Consider the following 20246-nt stretch of genomic DNA (forward strand, 5'->3'; position numbering starts at 1 on the left):
GAACTAATTTTCACGTGATTGCTGCAGAGAAATTCTATATCAAGTAGGTCTTATAATAGTTAACAATACTATGGTCATGAGGTTACCGATTGAGACAAAATCCACATTAAAAGTGAAGTCTACAAAGGCTCAGTGTACAGCTGCCCAAGTCCGATGAAAAGGGTTACGAAAAATGGACTTGCAGTATTTCAACCCATTTCTGAGGCCTTCTGGGCACATAACATGTGCTACAACTTTTGTTCTATTTTCCAGTTGTAAGTAGCACAAAGCAAAGGTCAGTACAGCCATGTAATTACACAAATTTCAAGGATAGTTGAGACATGGATATTTTTATACACCAGAACAAATGTAACCTTTGCATTCCTTTTGGTATGGTGTATAGTGTGAATGTAATGTCACAAGAAAATATAGATTGTGTTGAGAGAACCATCAGTCATGACATAATTGGAGTCCTGAAGAAGAGTCATATTTGGACTCAAAACATTAACTCTGCTTCTCTCTCCACAGATGCTGCCAGACCGGCTGCGTTTTTCCAGCACTTTCTGTTTTTATGATGACATAATTGGTGCTTCTTAAACATACTTTTAGGTGTCAGCTGTGGCTCAGTCCATAGCACCCTCGCCTTTGAATCAGAGGGTTGTGGGTTCATGTCCCACTCCCGGAAACCAAGAACTGTGATTGTACTCAAAAGAGTTGCAATCTGTGACTGTTGATAACTCGAAAGAATTTTAAACATACTTTTAATTTTTTTATCCTATGTCACTACACGTTGCCATTCATGGTTTCACATCATGCATGGCATGTTACGTATTAATCTCATCAGTTTAATTTAATCTACAATAGCTTGTGTCTATAATGAAATATTTTGATGTATATTAAATCTTTTATATTTTTCAAACAACCTAAATGTGGCCTGAAATTGGCTTGGCATTTTAAAGTTTCTAAAATATGTGTCAATTACTTGGCGACACCTAATTATGATTTCATCACTTTAAAGTCCCTTTCTCTTTCCTAAATATCATACATTTTGATCAAAATGGCCTCAATCTTTTCTAATTTCCGCAGAATTCAAAACCGTTGAAAGACTTTTGAATGGATTTATTGAAGCGAAGAGTTTTCACCTTAATCTGGTTTGGTGTGTGGGGCTTTATCCAGGTTCCCATGGAAATGGAAAGTAATTTCTCTTGAAGTTTTAAGTGGACAACATCCTAAACCTATGCACAGTTTAAATCTTACAATTCAATTTGCGATTATTCCCCTCCCAGTGGCAGAGTTAATAATCTATTTCTCACACAAAGGAATGTTTGGCAGGTAGACACAGAGGAAACATTGAATTGGGAGGTAGATCGATCAGCTGCGTTTTATGTGGCTAAGATTTATTTTAGTTATTCTGCAATGTAGGGAGACCTAGGTTCAGAAGAACCCGGGACACTTCACTGCTTGAAGGGGGCTATATTTCACTTCAGGCAGAAATTGGCTGGTCTATAAAAATTAAATTAGGGATATTTATTGTATCTAGTCAAGAGGAAGAAATTCTAATTACAAGGTTGTTGTGTCAAAATAATCCATTTTTATTTACGTTTACATCCACTGACGAAAAGTCGTTGCGCCTGGAGGTAAATTAAAACTAGTGGACCTGAATAAATATTCTCCAACACAATGTTCCTTACCGTCGCTTTTGACAATCACTTCTTTCAGGCACATGTCCTGCACGTTGACTGTACAGTTTGCTATAAACTCCGGAGATGAACAATCATCGTTCAAGCGGAATTCTTCACACTGGTAACACTGGATTTGAAAGCCCAGCCCTGGAAAAGTTAAAATGAATACGGTGTGGATTGATCGACTGTCAAGGCGGGCTCTCTGCGCTTAATTTATCTAAAGATTTGCCCGTTGAGATGACAATGGAGATGTACAGAGTGAAATGAATCCAATAAATTGCAAGTTCAGTCATGTGAAATAATTTCACGTCTAAGATTATACAAGCTTTGATCATCCCTTTCTGATTCACTGGCGATCCTTATTAACTTTTATTGTCATTAATTAACTGCTCCGCGCTCCGACAGATCACACATATTGATTTATCGGAAATAAACTACGAAAATCTGAAATGCCTCCCCCCCCCCCCCCCCCGCCCCCTTTAACATTGCTGGCAATTGATTAGACTGAACAAGGGAGCGCAGAGCAGAGAAAATGCATGTCATTTTTCTTTTTGATTACGGCTATTTCAGGTGAAATTACTTCAGACGCTGTGAAACTGACTTTCCTGGTGGCGGAGGGCGCGAGTCCCAGGCTTACCTGTAGACGCTAAAAATCCGCAGAAAGTTGTGTAAATGAAGAGCTCCATTCTGTTTCGCTGTGGAACAAACGACCGGGGCGAAGGAGCGGACGATCAGTTGCAGGTCTCAGGCGAGCTGCCTTGGTCCAGCCATGTCTGCAGAGTGGTCCCTCGGCTGGGAGCCCGAGGAAAGGGAGTTTGGAGGGGAGGCAGAGTGCAAATGGACAAGAGGATTCAAACAGTCGCACCACGTGACAGCAGTCATCTGTCACTTGGGATTCGGGGAGATTCATCGGAACATTTCCAAAGGGGGAGGGGGAGAGGGTGGGGTGGTGGTGCTGAAAGAGAATAACTGAGTCATTAAAACTAAGAAATGTAGGAATTGGGAAACAATCAAGTGATAAGAAAGAGAAGTGAAGGAATACTGATTAAACGAGGAAAGGGGGACATATTGTAAGAGTCCAGGAAAAGGGAGGTGGGGGGACGGGACGGGGGGACTGTGTAGAAGAGATGGAAGGATTCCTTCCCATGGATAAAATTAAAGCTAATAATTAGAAATAGACAAGGGCATTAACGAATCGATTTGAACATAAAAAAGCCTCGCATTCTTCCTTCACAGTTTCTTGTGAGTTTGAAAGAATTAACAGTGGCGAGCGTTACGCCGAATGGCTTTGTGCTTAGGGGCTTTGAGCCTGTAAAGTCAGTTATAAATCCAACACAAGGCTGCAGAATACCGCAATTACTCGAACAGAGCTTCGCGATGCCCAAGTATAAAGCGAGTGGTTCTTTTTAACGCGGGACTCGACTGACAAAGCTCCAATTACGGTCTTCAAACAGTTAATCCCAATAAGCCTCACAAGCGTTGCTGTTAACAGTATTAGAGCGGCTTATCTGAAACACTGGATGATTACCTGTATGCTTGAAAGCCTTTCCATTTGTTTTTTTTATATATATTATTGCGATCACGGCCCAGTGGTCAAATCCCTGCTTTGAATAAAAGTGCATTTACAATTTTGTCTGTCACCGCAGCGAGTGTTTTATTATTAAATAACTGCAGGTATGCTGCAAGCTTGCAGCACCATCGATCCTTGGAATGGGAAGAGAGGGTCTTTACATTAGTCACTCAGTGCGCACGCAGAGTAGTGGAAACAAGATTCAGTAATTCGCTCATAACGATCTAAAGCCTCGAGGAACACGCTTTATTCATCCCTACTATCCCCTCCCTGGAAGAAAAGGCCACACTAAATAGCAAACGTGGACCTAGCTTCATGCAGCCAGGTCAGTCATTCTGAAAGTCCTCTCTTTGCACCGTTGGAGTGAGGGTAAACAATGAGCCAGGGTGCAGTGTAAAGACACAAGCGCTTAAAGTCTGAAAGCACATTTTTATTTGTTCTGACAATGCCCTTACATGAAAATATGACATTCATTTCTAATATAAACACTCTAAGATTGCACCAGATACTGAAGTAACACTGTTGGTACCGCAAAATTTCGAAATTTGTACACTTGGTACACTTTACCAGCCGTTTCAACCAAAGACTTGTGAATAGAATGCTAGAAAATATCAAATATACTACTTTACAATTCCATGTACAAAAGTAGATATAAATATCTCACAGCTAGAAAAAATACACACCATTTGGAATATCGCACCTTTTCCATACAAATGAACACAGGGCCTGATAGGAAACAAGGGGGGAGGGGGAATCACCAAGTGCACTGAGCACCGACAGGAGCAGCGCTATTTTCTTCATAAAAAAAGGTTTGCCTGCAGCAACTGCAGCTGGGATTTAGCACGAAGTTGTTGAAAAGATAGAGGGAGAGTGGAGATTTTTTTCAGAACAGTTCGGCTGATTCCTAACTGGGGTGTGCTTTAAAATAAAAACACTACCGTATGTTACATACATCCCTGACATAGACATAACAATAGTAAAAGGGAAAATGGACAAGAGCCCCGGAAGAGCTGGGCAACACGTCCGTCCATTTTCTTCAAAAATGTTTCAAATCACCTGAGAGTTAAAATTTACACCTTCTGGTCCGAGTTCGTCGATCTCTTAACGTACAAATATTACAGTTGGAATTTTTTTTTAAAACTGCTTCAAGGTGGTTGCGCACTATCAGAAATGTCGTCATATTTCTAAGAGTACGACACCACCTGTAGAATAGTTCATTCCTGCTGGAATTTAATTCGAGTAAAACGCAAAAACAAAAGGCAAAAAAGCAAAATCAACGTTATAACCTGTGATCTCCGGCTGTCCAGCTGGAGATGTGTGAGCCCAAGAGGATTGCACCATTGTTTTACCATTTATTGCTTTCATGGTTTTGCTACAAATATATTTTTCAATTTACAGAAAGAAACAGTAACATACTTATACAGTGCAAAATTGTCTTCCTTAAATCAGTTAATTCACTATATCGGCGTTGCAGCGTTTCCCAGTTTTAATTCAAATGTCTTCTGCCAACAACTGTAACTGTCTGAAGCTGGGATTTGTTTACCAGTTGCTGTACGGCCTCAATTCAAACTGCTGCACCATTTCACTGTGGTACCATCTTTAAGACGTTCCGAGTTTATTTATTGACATGGTGGCTTAAGTGCTCCATAGGTCGTTCAATACGTTTTGCAATGTTTTACTCCTACACCTCATTCGACGTTTGACTGGCGCAAGATGAGAAACTATCATACAAAGAGTCACTAAGTGATTCCAGATTGTCCACTCCAGTTTTTTCAGGCGAACTCACTGAAGGTTCTTCGTTTTTCTCAACGCTCTCCTCAGCCCCGGGCTTTGGTGAGCACTTTTTGTCCTCTTCTATAATGCGCAAACTATTGGAGTTGATCCTGTTGAGGGTGTCTAACGAGACGCTTGGCAGACCGGGCAACGTGATGTCTGGCCCCTCTTTTCCCACTTGTTTGATTTTCTGCAATAAATCAAAATTGAACAGGTTACCACCTTACGGCGCATTACGGCCCAGAGTGGGAATGGTTTCCGGTAACATTGTATTGTCCTTCCAGCGGCATTAATTTCTCATGTTGCAAGGGTACAGGATCCCTAGCCACAATATGGAATGTTCAATCTCTGGCATACAGCCAGTTCGTGGGGAAAACCATGCATTTTGCATAGTTCCTGGAGATACCTACTTCGTTTCCAGTTGCATAGTCAATAAAACTGCTGGGCTCTTTTTCAGAGGTCAATCACAGTACAGCCATATTCCACTTTTAAGATAACATCTCAGGAAACAGATACCATGTCAGTAGAAATTCCCTTCGTGCTTCTGTCTACTTAATTTTCAATAACACCCAGTCGTCTTTGCAATGCAACTGGCATCCAGTTCACATCACTATTATAAAGAGCTCTTAATTTTATCCTCATGGTAAATGGATCAGTTAAATATGTGTGTACCTTACGTTATTTGTCAGTACTTCCAGGTCAAAATCAGGCTTAAGACTCAAGAAATTCACAAGTTGTTAAAGTATGCATATTTAATCTAAATGATGGTTGGATCAATCCAACTGTATTATCCCCCATGAATCAGTAATATGGTGGAACTCATTGCCTAGCTTTAGGCCTGTCTTTGAAAGAACCACTCGCAGCCTTTGCTAAACAGCTTTCATCCTCCTCTTTTCAAAACAGAAGTTAAAAAAAATGTTTTCTTATTTTCTATATTTATTGAATTACCCATTTATTGAATAACACAAAGGGGGGATTTTGACCCCAGAAGTCAAAGTGTACTTGGACATAAAAACTGCTACTTCAGTCAGGCATCTCAAAGTACAGACTCCATAGAAACAATACTGCAGCCATCAGCCTCAAACTCAAACAACAGTCTTAGTGCAAGAACTAAATCAACAGCTAAAGCACCCAAATTGTACCAAACATGTATAAAATCAAAGTTAAATCCATCATTGGTTAGCCCAAAGATGAGGAATGGACAAAGGAATCACAAGTTTCTTGGTGCTTTTCGAGTCGAATATTCCAACTACCTAGTTTTGTTTTACCTTTTACTTCCCAATTGAAAGGAATAGTTACTGGCCTATTCCCAGACCTAGTCATTCTTGATCCAGCTGCTGTATATGTGCAAAAATGATATAAGTTGGCTTTCAGTTTAATTTTCTTTGACCAAGCTGCCATTTTAGTTCCCATATCCTAGCATGCCATACCCAGCTCACTAGGACATTTCTACAAAATTATTTTAATGAGCACTGAACCCAAAATCCAAAATATCTATAAGGGGAGAAGTTTGTCCCAATTACCAATTTTATATTTTCATGTACCTCTCCCTTAAAAGCCACAGTAGAATTCAGGTACAAATGGCATCCATGTAATGCCACCATAATAAGAGATGAATATCCCAATCCCACATATTAATCTGTTGTTGATATTAGTTATGCCACTGTACGCATGTACCAAGCAGATGGCAAGCACTTCTGGACAATGTGAAGGTAATATCAGATGCTGACCCATTTCTATTTCATGACCATGAACCTTTTTGTGGCTACTTTAGTTAATGGGGGCATGGAAATTTGTTACCAACCCATCCTTTAAGCAGTAGGTAGTGTATATCTCTGGGAATTCAGGGGAACTAGGTAAAATAGATGATTCATGAAACAAAAAGCATTTTTCCCTTGACTTTCCATTTCGTAAGGGCTTGGTACACTCTTGGACTCTCCCATCCCTGAAATCAGGTAAACAGTTGAAGGGAACTACAGAAATTGATGATACATTTTAGATATTGGTGTAATGTGGTATTTGCAGAAGGCACCAAATGAACACCAACATCACAATTGCATTATTTTGATCAGGTCCATTTGTGATCTATATCATCAGTAGAATGTTATATTCTGAATAAAATTCATTGAACCCACTCGGCCCAGAACAAGCTAGAAAGATCATTCAGGGAGAGTTCACTGACTATTCATTTTTCCTTTGTGGACTGTTTGTCTCTGGCAAGAATTGCACTTGTTGTTGAGGAACATTAAAAAAAGCAAAGCATGGTTGTTGGACCATCTCTATCTAGGTCAATGTTAGCAATAGTTACATAAGAGCAGTAACTATGAGACATACCTGCTCAGGATCAAAGATTTGCAAGAGATCAGATAATAAGACAGTTATGAAGGATGAAACATGGAAATTAATAAATTATATACATGAAATAATGCTAAGATTTGTGAGCTCCTACAGGGAGCAAAGATATGGCTTACAATATGAAACAGCAATAAAACATAATCTTTCAATATCATAATCTTTCAATATCATCATATAACTGATGGCAGAAAAAAACAAATAGCATTGGCATATATTTGGCAGAGGTGAGGCATTGCTAGGTGATTAACCAAGATGGAGTATGTAAATGAAAATGTTAAAAGCTGTTATAATTTACTTTCATTTATGCATTTAGTTTTAGTTAGATTTCTACCTTATTTTCAGTCAACTTAATGGAGTAAGGATGCTTGGTTAACAGATTATTGGTATTGTATGATACAAAAGTAATCCTAGGAAGATGGTGTCATGCTGCTCTGGAGGCTTAATCATCTTTTTATTGAGAAATTAATAAAACCAAGGTCTATAGTGCCGTACACCATCAAGGTTGCAAAGCATAATAAAACAAATCAAAAAGTACTGACTGAGTGTTAAAAAGCTCAAGTTTTAAAAGCCTGAAGATTGCAGGAAGGAAGCTTAAAGATAATATTGCCTTCCATAGATTTGAGCTCCTGGAAGAGAATAAGTTAAAGTAGGAAACTGTATAATGAGTCTTAATTATAACATAAACGAGAATACATTTAAGCATAGAAGGAAGAAAATACATGTAATATGGTATGTTTGGAGAGGACCAAAAAAATTCACAGGAGTGTTAATCATAGTAGCACCAGTTCAATAGAGGGGTAAGAAAGATTATAACAAAGGGAGAGGTTCGATGTTAAATGTAAGAAAGAAATTGTGCATAAAACAACAAACAACATATGCTGTCTAGAAGATTGAGAGGAAAAGGCCTCCCCAGATATTGATGCTGTATTTATGGCTCAGTAGATGGGTTTTATACAGTGTTAAAAAAAAATTATAGAAGTGCTTGTCATAAAAAGGAACCAAGACAGTTTACAGTAAAATTCTATGTAGTTCAGTCAGAACCAAAATTTCTGCAGCTTCATGGATTTCCACAGATATTGGGGCAATACTGAGGTTTTTGGCTCAAACCTTTATGGATTTCTGATTATTCCTGGTTAGAATAGTTGGAAGTAACTGAGTAATGGAGGCAAGATTGCTGGGATAAAAGTTGTAACAGAAAGTGGAAAGATAGCTTCAGGATACAAGGAAAACAAAATAATATTCAGAAAACCTACAGCAGAGAGCTTTGACCAGGGACCAGAAACAATAGCTGGTGGAAAAGTAGGAAGGCAATAGTTATAGCTTTTCAATAAAGTTGCATTTAGCTTAGCAACACTAACCGGGATTTAGGCACTTTCCAAAAAGAGATAAAAAGTTGGACTGAGATGTTTCAGACAAAGCGTGATGCTTGGTGGAATAAGCAGAACTGCCAAAATAAAGCAAAATGGCCAACTTGATTGAGCCAAGGTTTAAAATGTGTCTGAGGGATAAAAGAGAGAGATATGAAACCTCCCACACCAGCAAAAATAATATCACATACTGGCACTAGTCTATGTAGTGAAAGCAGTAGCTAGAACAGAATAAAGGAGAAAAGGAATTCTCAACAACTGCTCCAGTTCACTAATTTATAGTTCCAAACTAAACAGGTCTAGATTACAAAGTATGCTTCACTGCTTGGCATTCTACCAGAAGCAGATTGGGGCAATGATCAGAAGAGCTCAGAGGTAAGAAGAGATGCAATGGACAAGGGAAAAAAATGGTTAATACTTGATAAATTGGGTTACTATGATACTCTACATACTAAATGACTGGATGGATATTTGAATAGTTGGATATGGAGATGGATGTTTTCTGAAAGACATCTTCATTCAGTAACATTGGGCTAGATTATATGTTGGGGGCAGCTCCCTGCACTCCAAGGTAAATATTGTGGCCCAGCCCACCTCTGCTTAGCTGGCTTGCTCCCACTTTAGTTTTTTGGGTCACAGCCCTTTAATTAGTCTGAGGCTATTTCCACCTAATCAGAGGCTGGAAGCTCTGCACACCAGTGATGCCAGCAAGAACAGTGGCCACTGCTGGTGCTGCAGGTAGGTCAAGAAGGTGATGTTCAACAATGGACCTGGACATTCAGATACATCAGGGATCTCACTGGGGGCAGGCTGACAGGCCCCATTGAGGGAGCATGTAAGAGCATGTTGGGCAAGGTGGGAGTGGGGAGGGGGGTGGCGAGGATGGATGTGGAGAGGCAATACAGTGGGAAGGGCCTCTGATTGGCACTGGGGCCCAAAAGAGACACCCCTCCTTTAACTGGCCAGCAGGGTCAACCTTGCTTAGCTGCATGTTGAGTGCTGGCCTCTCCCACCTCCTGTTTAAACAGTGACAGCAGGATGAGGCCATAACTGAGCATTAATTGTCCTCTTAAGGGCCTCAGTTGAGCCATGGGCAGGCAACCCACCTGATGCCTCTCCTGCCGCTTTTAAAATCATGGCAGGGCATGGGTGAGTGGGCTGCCCACTCACCTAATTTTCTCACCAGGGTCCTAATTTATGGGTCTACACTCCCACTTTTCCCCTAACAGTGTCCCATAAAGTGCGTGGTGAATTTTTGGTTTTTGGTGATTTTTTTTGCAAAAAACTGTGATCGACTTCAGCACTTCACCATCAGTTTGTATCTTAATTAAGGACAACATGCAAACTAAGTGCATTAAATACTTTTTTAGTCTTGTATAAATTACAATTTTAAAAAATAATTTATGAACCACAAAATACCATCAAATCTATATACAGATAGGTATTTCTTGGTATATGTTTAATAGAGCTTTGCCTATGTGTTCAAATTGTCAATAATGATTCATACTTTAATGTATCAATATCATTCAACCATATACAGTAAATTAATGGTGTTTCACTGTGAATAACTCAACCAGGAAGTTGGTAATATGAATGATACAAAAGTTCATTGATTTTGATTACTGATTTGTATTAGAAGTTGATAGACTCAATAACAGTCAAACTTTTTCATCTATAATTGTAAAATGATGCTGTCTATTTGCTAAATATGGTCTGATCACATAACAGGACATTACAATGGGATTGAATTAATCCTGGAATTATGTGTCTAGAGTGAATAGGTATTATAGCAAATCAATGTAAACTGAGTTTGAAGGATAAAAAATTGCATTTGTCTACAATATTTCAAATTATAAAAATAATAGAAGTAATAATTATGCACTGACATAAATTGCACTGCTGTGACCTATAAAATAACAAGAAAAATTAGAAGGGTGGTCAGGTTAGTGTGGGAAAAGCCCAACAATTTAGTACTGATATATATCTTCACTAGACTCATATCGTGACAAGATTATTATTATGAGCAGTTGAATAAAAATGGGAAGTATAGGATAGACAGTACTGCAGGTTTAAACGTCTTTTCATGGTTAACAGCTTCAAAGTGAACCAAGCAGAAAGAAAGAACAAATAGAGATTATGAGAATTATCTGAAAGATAATTTATTGCCAATTGATTATGAATAAAATCTCAGTTCAACACAATAGGCAGAAAATATTAGCAGAATAGATTAAGGATAACTGGGGGAATAGGAAAACAAGTTAAAAACAGCAAAATACATTTTCTTCTGGAAAGCATATTTCAGCATAGGAGAGAATAAGGAAAGCCATCAGATAACAACTTGAATTTATAAACTACCTCTATTTAGGTAAATGTCCAGAGAGATTATATTCTGGAATGTACTACTTATTCTGGAATTGACATTTTTTCTGAAGTACAACATATTGGAATATAAATTGCTATGCATTGCACCTGTTTCTTTCAGATGCAAAATGGGTACAAAGCATGTTACTTTAGGGCCTGAATTTTCCTATTGGTGATTTGGGGGCGGGGCCCGCTCGCCGACGGGAAAATGACACGGGATAACATTGGGAGGAACCCCCGACGTCATCCCAGTCCATTTAAATTTTTAGAAAGGCGGGCGGACAGCAAAATCAGCTGTCCGCCCACCGACCTGTCAATGGCCAATTGAGGCCATTGACAGGATAATTAAGATAATTAAAGACCTGCCCGGCCAACCTGAAGGCTGGTGGGCAGGCCAGGCGCCCCAGCGGGCTTCTGATAAAGCATGAAACCTCATCCACTGGCGGGATGAGGTTTCATGTCCATTTTTAAAAAGTCTAATAAAGTTTATGTCCTTTTTATTAACATGTCCCATCTCGTGTGACATTGTCACATGAGGGGGACATGTTAATAATATTTAATTTTTCTATTTTTTGACTTTTCTTACCTGTCATGAATCTCCCTGAGACAGGACTTTGCCTCAGGGAGCAGTGTGCTCTTTCGCGTGCATGCGCGAAAGAGCGCACTTTGACAGATGGGGAATCCCTCCCCCTCCAACTCAGGAAGTACATAGCGCTTCCTGTCGGGCAGGCCTTAATTGGCCCGCCCACTCAAAATGGCGCTGGGCCCCATTTCGGTGATGGGGGTCGGCTGTCTGCCCGCCGCCGAGCTGGTGGGGCCCGCACGCCATCCGAGGGCAGAATTCTGCCCTAGCAGTGGGGATGATGCCTTGTGCCTTATCTGCACAGGCATTGACTCCACTGCTAAATTTGTGGGGGCCTTTAAAACAGGCATTAATCCCCTTAAATATGTAAATAGGGGTTGAGGACACCTTTTAAAAATGTGGCTCCAGTGAATGGGTTGGTGAAAGCAGGAATTTCTGCTGATCATCAAGCCTTTTGCTTCAAGTACACATTAATCGCACAGCGCCGAATCTGGACCCAAAAACAAGTCCAAATTAATTTCTATTCCATCATTTCAACAATGTAACAGAACTTTCTAAGTGCAAATTTGATAAATATGGCATTTTCTATAATCACTACTTTCATTTTAATCATTTCTACAATTATCCATGCGCAATGAAAGCAAGCTCACTTTTTATTCATTCTTAAACATAGCCAAATAAAGTTTAATGATGAATTACATTACTAGAATGTATAAACTGGTGTAATAGAATAATCCATAATATGGAATGTTGCATTGCAATTATATAAATTATAAATCTTTAAAAAATTTAGGTTGCATGTAGTAGAATGCAGGATCACAGCCACGTTTTCCCACATAGTGAATTCGTAATCTCAACCAAAGGACCAGGAGTTGAGCTGTGGCAATGTGTTACCCACTAGAGTGGAAAAAGTAAATAAATATTGCCCCGTAAACCCTAGCTATCATTTTAATTGGGAAATCAAAATTGAAGATAAGGCCCATACAAACCTAAAATAAAGGGAGGAGCTAGAAAACTGTCAGTAAGAAAGAAACTGCTAAGGACATAAACGTAACCTGCCCTTAATTACCAGTCAGGACGATCTATTGATAAAAGAAACGATAATGTGGGGGAAAAAAAACATTGCCTTTTTTAACTAACTGAAATACTTAGGGTTCAAAAATTTACACATTACGAATACATATTTCACAATAACTTGACTAAACTTAAGCACAAAGCTATCTTTTGTGTCCTTGATACCTTCATTGATTTTTTTTTTACTTGAAAACCGCACGTCTCTCAGAAGCCTAGGATTGGACTTAATATTCTTGTCCAGAGTTATGACCCTGTTAGTTGAAGGCAGATTCTGCAATTAGAACATGTGCTGTGTGTACAGTTGTCCAGGATGCTTCAGCAACATTTAGTTAGCTCAACTGATACAATGCGTCCCTGAAGTCTCTAACACTATCAATTTGATTTTTTTCAAAGTTATTTGAAGAAAAGTTAGAGGACAAATTTAAAAAGCTTGATTCAGATAAAGCTTGTATTGAATGGCTTTTGTAAAACAGATGCTGTCTGCTTGAAGGAGACAGCAGACACAGAGATTGACTTCAAAAGGTGACAAATAGCACTGATTAAACACATGTGGAATCTTCTGTTGTTACTGAGAAAGTCAAATTGTATCTTTGTGAATTTGAAAATGAGTTGAATACAAACTCATGGATGATGAATTTGAGTAGGTTTTCAACTAAGCTTTTAAATAATAGCTACTCATTGTGTACTGCAGAAAGTATGTCAAGATGAAAGACATGTAAAGGAGAGATAGGAAGGGCAAGTGTGTGTGTGTGTGTGTGTTTGTGTGCCCAAGAAGAAATTAAATCTCACCATTCACCCATCTAACTGCTACCAAATTGTAGGTTTTCCCTGTGTAGTCCTGCCAAACACTAGAATGTCACCAAATGTTGCCAAACTCAACACCCTTCTATATACTGCTAAATAACTGCTCCAAAACCTCACAACCCACTATAAATTACACATACCTACTCACCATTTGATACACATTGGCTACCATCTACCCCAGTGCCCCTTTTGACTTATTTTGGTCAGATGGATCTTTGAGTAACATTGAATTTAAAAAAATAATCATTTTTCCATGTTTGTTCTCCGAATGTTAAAGTCCAAAATTGTTTTTCTATATTGGTGATTTCTGAACATGCTTCCACTTGCTCTGTAATTCAAATCTGCACTTCTGTTAGCTGTCGTTAGTCAAAAGTTGATAGCGATCATGTTAAGGGACAAGTGAGCTGGGAGGAAAAAGGAGAAGAATCAGACTCCAGAACTCAGCTGATTTCATGTCTTTCTGAGTGGTGACTCGAAGATGAGGTAATATACTTTCTTAATGTGCTCTATGTAGGTCATCTATTCAGATGACAGCCTTATTACTTATTCACTACTAAAAACACAGTTTGGCATTTTGGCTGCTGCAGCTCTTGATCGTGGAAAAATGGTAGTTTGCATAATTTTTCCAGAGTGAATGTAAAATATACACAGTGATATTGCAGATGTTTAGTAAATTGGAAAGTTTTTTTTTATTCTGAAATTTTTTGCGTCTTCCCTTTCTCACAAAACAGCTGTAAAAACCTTAGGTCAAGGGATAATTGTTAAATTTACTTTTCCTAAGCCTTTGCAGAAAATAATAAAAGGTCAATGCTAATTGACATTACATGACAAATATAGGAGCTTTAGCTATTTTCAGAATTAGCATGGCCATCTTTTCACTTAATGCGTCTATTAATGAGAATCTTTTGTTCAGCCTGATGGTTACCATTGCCTCTTCAGAGCAGAGGTTGTCTTTCAAAACCTTTTTGCAGACTCTTCAAACAATCTCTATTAAACATCTGTTAAAAGAATGAAAAAATACGGAGAAGAAGCCTATCTAAGTTCTCTGCTGTCAGGAAATGTCTCAATGATAAATGGAGGTCAGCTCAGGCCTCCAGGACTGTGATGTGTGCCACAAGAGTTTATATCAGTCGCTCAGGCTTCTGTGAAAGGTTATTAGAGATGTTGAAAACAAACATTGGAGTAGAAACTTCTTAAAATTGCTGCTATTATAGAATGCCCTAAACTAAACCAAAACTGGTGGTATCCTTTCTCACTAGCCTATGGGTGGTATTTTATTTTAGCAATCACATTACGACAGCAACTGGGGAAATTATGTTTTGAAAAATCCACTTGTTTCAAGTGATGTTGTCATCCACAGAAGTTGGAAAGTGTAATGCAGTTTTCAAAATGGGTTAAGTGTTCAGACAAGACTTGGTAGAGCTGTGGAAACTGTCTAATTTAGGTTAGGATCAACAGAAATTCATAAACATGGGAGCAACAATGTTTGCAAGGACATTATGATCAACAGTGCAATAGGATAAACTCACTTGCACTATAAGAAGGAAAACATTTAGTGGTGCTACATTTGTACTTGTTTTATTTTAGTTTGTAATTTTTGGGATAGGTACATGAGCACTGCAGGGAATTTAGGTATAAGAGCATATCAGCACAATCAGCATGGATAAGGGTGTAAATTTGGGCATAATTTCTGCATATATCAATCCGGGAAATTTGAGGTTAAATTGTTAGCCAAAGGTTATTTTTATATGAGGTGCTTCAGTCAAACCTGATCTTGCCCTTACACAATGTTCCATATGTACACTTATAATAGAGGCTTTTGGGAAGCAATCAGAAGCAGAAAGCAAGATAAATATACTTCTCCCTCTCAGTAGTTTAGAGACAATGCGGTCAATTGTAGTTCCACTACCAATGAGCCCCAACCCCACCAAGAGGAGATCAACTAACTGAGCAAAGATCAGAAATCAAACTTCTATTTTCTGTCTCTATGTATCAGATACTTACTGAAGAAGCTCATTGATCCAAATGGAGAGTCTTCAATGAAGTTTTATTTTCAGGCTGAATGCTTATGTTATTAGTTTTTATTTACAGGGCTTCTTATCTGTTGCAACTGTAGATATTATTTCTTAAATGTATTCTCCACAGACAATAATTGTGCCTCTGTATTGCTGTTTAATGGACTTCTTTAGTAAAATGTGAAACTGGAGTATGTGAAGTATGAAATAGAGCACTGATGCTTCTCAAGAACAATGCTGTATCATTTAGTGCTCTGGTGAGCATGTTCAAAACTTACATAATGAGAGAAAGGAAATATGAATCAGTGTTAAACCTTTGCTTGAACTCACAGTTGAGATTCTTGACATTTCACCAACAAGTCTATTGGAGAGAAATGTATATCTGGTCTAGCCTGCCACTTCCTCATGCAACTAAAAAAATAACAGCTCCATTGTTATGTCCAGTAGCAAAAATAGTTTGTGTACCTTCCTCTAGTCACCTTCCTCAATTCAGTCAACATTGAGCAAAGCCATTGCTAAAGTTGGAAATATTCAAATTTACCTTTTGCGGTTAACATCCCTACTGGATTGTGCTTTACCTTGCAGTGATACTGGCCAGGAAATTCGTCCCACCCCAACAATATGTCAATGGAGTTTTCACCACTTTACCAGCAAAGTAATACCAGGGAGTGGGAGTCATTGCAAAGCTGTGTTATTGGTTTCACTATATTCATACCTTCTGTCACTGATGCCTCACTCTCAGAGCCACATGCCTCTTACTCCTCTTTTTTCCCATTTTTATGCACAGTAGAGCTTATGTCTGTTGAGTAGTAGTTTCAGCTAGTCCTGTTGAGCAAGTTGGGGGCGGTGGTGGGGTGGGGTGGGGAGGGGCTCAAAAAACATTGGTGTTCTGACACTAGCATTAGTTTGGATAAGTATATGGCAGGTCTCTGTAAGACTTAAATTTTTTTTTCCAAATCATGAATGAAATCACCATTAAACTTCAGAAATCCCATTAATGCCGAAGTCAGATGACTTAAGTGCCAGACTGTTCCTAAAATTGACATGAAAATGACAAAGAAAATTTACGTTATAGCTAATACCAGTGTAAATTAGAATCATAGAATGATACAGCTATCTAATAGTTCCATCCACCGCCCCCTCCCCCCACCACCCTGCCACCCAGCTCGCTCTCTATAACCCTGTAAATGTTCTCTCTTCATGCATTTATCCAACTCTCTTTTGAAAGCTACTCTTGACTCTGCTTCCACCACTCTCTCAGGCAGTGCATTTCAGATCACAACAACTCACGCATAAGAAATGTTTTCCTTATACCACTTTTGGTTCTTTTGTTAAGCACCTGAAATCTGTTTTTTGGTTACCCTCTGCCACTGGAAACAGTTTCCTCTTATTTATTTTATCAAAACCTTTCAGGATTTTGAACACCTATATAAAATCTCCTCTTTATCTTCTCGTAAATCCATCACCTGGTACCACTCTAATAAACCTCTTCTGTCCCGTCTCCAAGGCTTCTATTTGCTTCCTAGAGTGTCGGGCCCAAAATTGTACTCCAGCTGTACTTTTTAAAAGGTTTTATAATGGTTTAGAATAACCTCCTTGCTTTTGCACTCTGTGCCTTCATTAATAAAGCCAAAGGCCACACATGCTTTTTTAAAAATCGGCCTTCTTGTCCTACCACCTTCAAAGGTTTACGTACATTCACCTCTAGGTTTCTCTCTTCCAGCACCCTTTTTTAAAAATTGTACCATTTAATTTATATTGTCTCTCTTCATTCTTCTTACCAAAATGTATCACTTCATGCTTCTCTTTATTAAATATTATCTGTCATCTGTCTGTCCAGTTTACCAGTCTATGTTTTTCTGAAGTCATTTACCATCCTCAACATTGTTTGCTACAAATTCTGAGTTTTGTGGCATCTGCAAACTTTGGAATTATGCCCTGTAGAGCCAAGTTTAGGTCATTAATATATATCAAAAAGAGCAATGGTTTTAATACTGACACTCTGGAGAATACCTCTTTCCTCCAGTCTGAAAAACAACCATTCAACTCTACTCTCTGCTTTCTTTCTATTAGCCAATTTCACACCCATGTGACCGGGTGGTTAACAGTGAGGTTGAGTGTCTTGGGCTACAGGAAGATATAGACGGGATGGTCAAATGGGCAGATAAGTGGCAGGTGCCATTGCCCCTTAAATTCCAAAGGCTTCAATGCAGCTAACAATTTTATCTATGGTTCTGTAACAAACATTTCACCCTCATCAACATTTTCCATTATTTCATCAAAGAACTCAATCCAGTTAGTCAAGAATAATTTGCCTTTAACAAATCCAAAGACTTTCATTATTAACCCATACTTTTCCAAATTCCAATTATTTTTATCCCAGATTATTGTCTCTAAAAGTTTCTGTACTTCCAACATTAGGCTGACCGTCTGTAATTGATGAGTTTATCCTTCTCCTTTCCTGAAAAGTGATTCAAAATTTGCGATCTTCCAGTGTTCAGGCACTGCCCCATATCCAAAGGAGGATTGGAAGATTGTGGCCAGAGCCTCCACAATTTCCATGCTTACTTCCCTCAGTACGTTTGGATTCATCCAACCCAGTCCAGGTGACTTTTTTAGTTTAAGCACTGACAACCATTTAAGTACCTCCTCTCTATCTATTTTTTTCCTATACAATATCACCACTATCTCCTTTCTTACTCCTATATTTACAGCATCCTCTTCTTTAGTGACGATGGATGCAAATGCTCATTTAGTACCTCAGCTGTGCCCTCTGCCTCCAGAAGCAGATTTAGTCTGCAATCAGCCACACCTTTCCTTTGACTATGCTTTTACTATTAAAAAATATTTATTTATTTATACTATTAATTATTAATTGTTATTAATACTATTTATAAAATATTTTTGGGTTCCCTTTTCTGTTAGTCACTGATCTATTGTCATACTCTCTCTGGCTCTTATTCCCCCTTTTTCAGAAAACAACTCTTCTGCACTCTTAATATTCAGCTTGATTTTTTAACTATATTATGAATAATATATTTGTTACAAGCTTCTTTTCTCTTTTCGTTTTTATACCTTTCGTCATCCAGGGAGTTCTGGCATGGGTACCCTTCCTCTCCTGATCATGGGAATAAGCACCAAAACCACCTCCTCCTTGAAGACTTCCCATTGTGCAATCACTGTTTTGCCTACCATTTTTTATTCCAACCCACCTGGGCCAGAACCCTTTCCAATTCAGTAAAATTAGCCCTCCTCCAGTTAAGTATTCTTAAGCTTGATTGTTACTTGTCCTTTTTTGTAACTATTTTAAACCTGAGGCATGAGTTTCTTGGAAAAAATGGTGTAACTCCTACACTGTCATAATGGCAAGAAACTCTAGGCCTCACCAACATGACTCAGACAACTAGAACAGTAGATAAGGAAATGGCAATAAATCATGACCGGTAAAGAATCTATGCATTCAGAAAGGTTTGTGTGTTAAAAAAAAATACTGCTTTACATTGCAAATCATGGCGAATGCTGTTATTCAGGGAGAAAAAAAATCATTTTTCCAACATTGATGATAATCTGCTACAGGTATTATAATACTAGCACAATAACTGTATCCACCTGCTAAAAATATGGCATTCTGCAATTTTTGTTTTAATGAAATCTATTGGAAATTGAAGCTGACCTTGAATACTAAATAGGAATAACAGGACAATATAGTTTTCCTCAATTCTCAGTTGCAAGGAACATTCAGCAGATAAGTTTACTTCTCAATGCTGCATAATTAATTTTTAGTCAGTTCACATCAATATAACTTGAGATATTGCAAAATGGAATTTAAGACTGACCTTTTGGTGAGGGCTTAAAATGAGCAGATTTCAATGGAAAAGAATGTGGGCTGTTAAAAAGAAGCCATCTGGTTCATTACTGCTCATTTTATGCCTTTGCAAGAAAAAAAAACATTCAAGTCCAAAATATTTCCTGCAGCAGGTTTGAAAAATTATTTATATTTTTGTTGCGTACTTATGTTAATCAAGATGGATGTTAAAGAAGAGTCATACGGACTCAAAACGTTAACTCGATTTCTCTCTCCACAGGTGCTGCCAGACCTGCTGAGGATTTTTCAGCATTTTCTGTTTTTTATTTCAGATTTCCAGCATCTGCAATATTTTGCTTTCACCTGAATGTTAAGTGTGTTAAAGAATGGTGCAGCTTTGTACTTCTGGTAATTAGTGCAGTCAGGCTTTTTTTTAAAAAAAAGTCTTTTGTTCTTCGGATGTGTGCAACATTGGCAAGGTAAAATTTACTGTCATTTCCCTGGTGCTCCATAGAGTTGTACTGGCACCACATACAGGCCAGACTAGATCATTCGTGAACTAGTTGGATTTTTTGAAACAAAGTAGATGCTTTTACGATCTATACCAGGTCAATTGAATTCAACTTCAGAAGCTGTCATGCTCCAGGCTACTAATCCAGTATTGGCCCATGCAGTTTGCTCACTGGAAGCATTGGACTACTTACTTTTACTGTTGAACAAGACGACAGCAAATCACTTTTTAATATAAAAAACAAGACTGTAATTAGTGTAATTAGTTTTATTTAAACCACATTTGCTAAAATGTCAAACTCGTATGTTAAATGTTAAATTATTAAATCAATACTTCTGCATTAAACTTATATAATTGAATAGAAATG

General features: G+C 38.3%; 2 protein-coding genes across 6 annotated transcripts in view; both read right to left on the reverse strand.

Moving 5' to 3' along the window:
• LOC144686772 (ly6/PLAUR domain-containing protein 1) overlaps positions 1-2517 on the reverse strand; it is a 39900-nt gene extending 37383 nt beyond the window's left edge. Inside the window, exons 1-2 of the mRNA XM_078552423.1 lie at positions 2299-2517; positions 1671-1808 (exon numbers count right to left, since the gene is read on the reverse strand). Of these exons, the coding sequence (XP_078408549.1) occupies positions 1671-1808; positions 2299-2347 (187 nt within the window). The 5' untranslated portion in view covers positions 2348-2517. The remainder of the gene's footprint in view (positions 1-1670; positions 1809-2298) is intronic.
• A 1123-nt stretch (positions 2518-3640) lies between these two features.
• LOC144686773 (nck-associated protein 5-like) overlaps positions 3641-20246 on the reverse strand; it is a 673917-nt gene continuing 657311 nt past the window's right edge. For all 5 annotated transcript variants that reach the window (XM_078552424.1, XM_078552429.1, XM_078552425.1 and 2 more), the window contains one exon: positions 3641-5194. In XM_078552424.1, coding sequence (XP_078408550.1) covers positions 4913-5194 — 282 coding nt within the window. In that variant the 3' untranslated portion in view covers positions 3641-4912. The remainder of the gene's footprint in view (positions 5195-20246) is intronic.

This window comes from Cetorhinus maximus, chromosome 11, assembly GCF_964194155.1.
Source record: "Cetorhinus maximus chromosome 11, sCetMax3.hap1.1, whole genome shotgun sequence".
In the NCBI taxonomy this organism is placed as follows: Eukaryota; Metazoa; Chordata; class Chondrichthyes; order Lamniformes; family Cetorhinidae; genus Cetorhinus; species Cetorhinus maximus.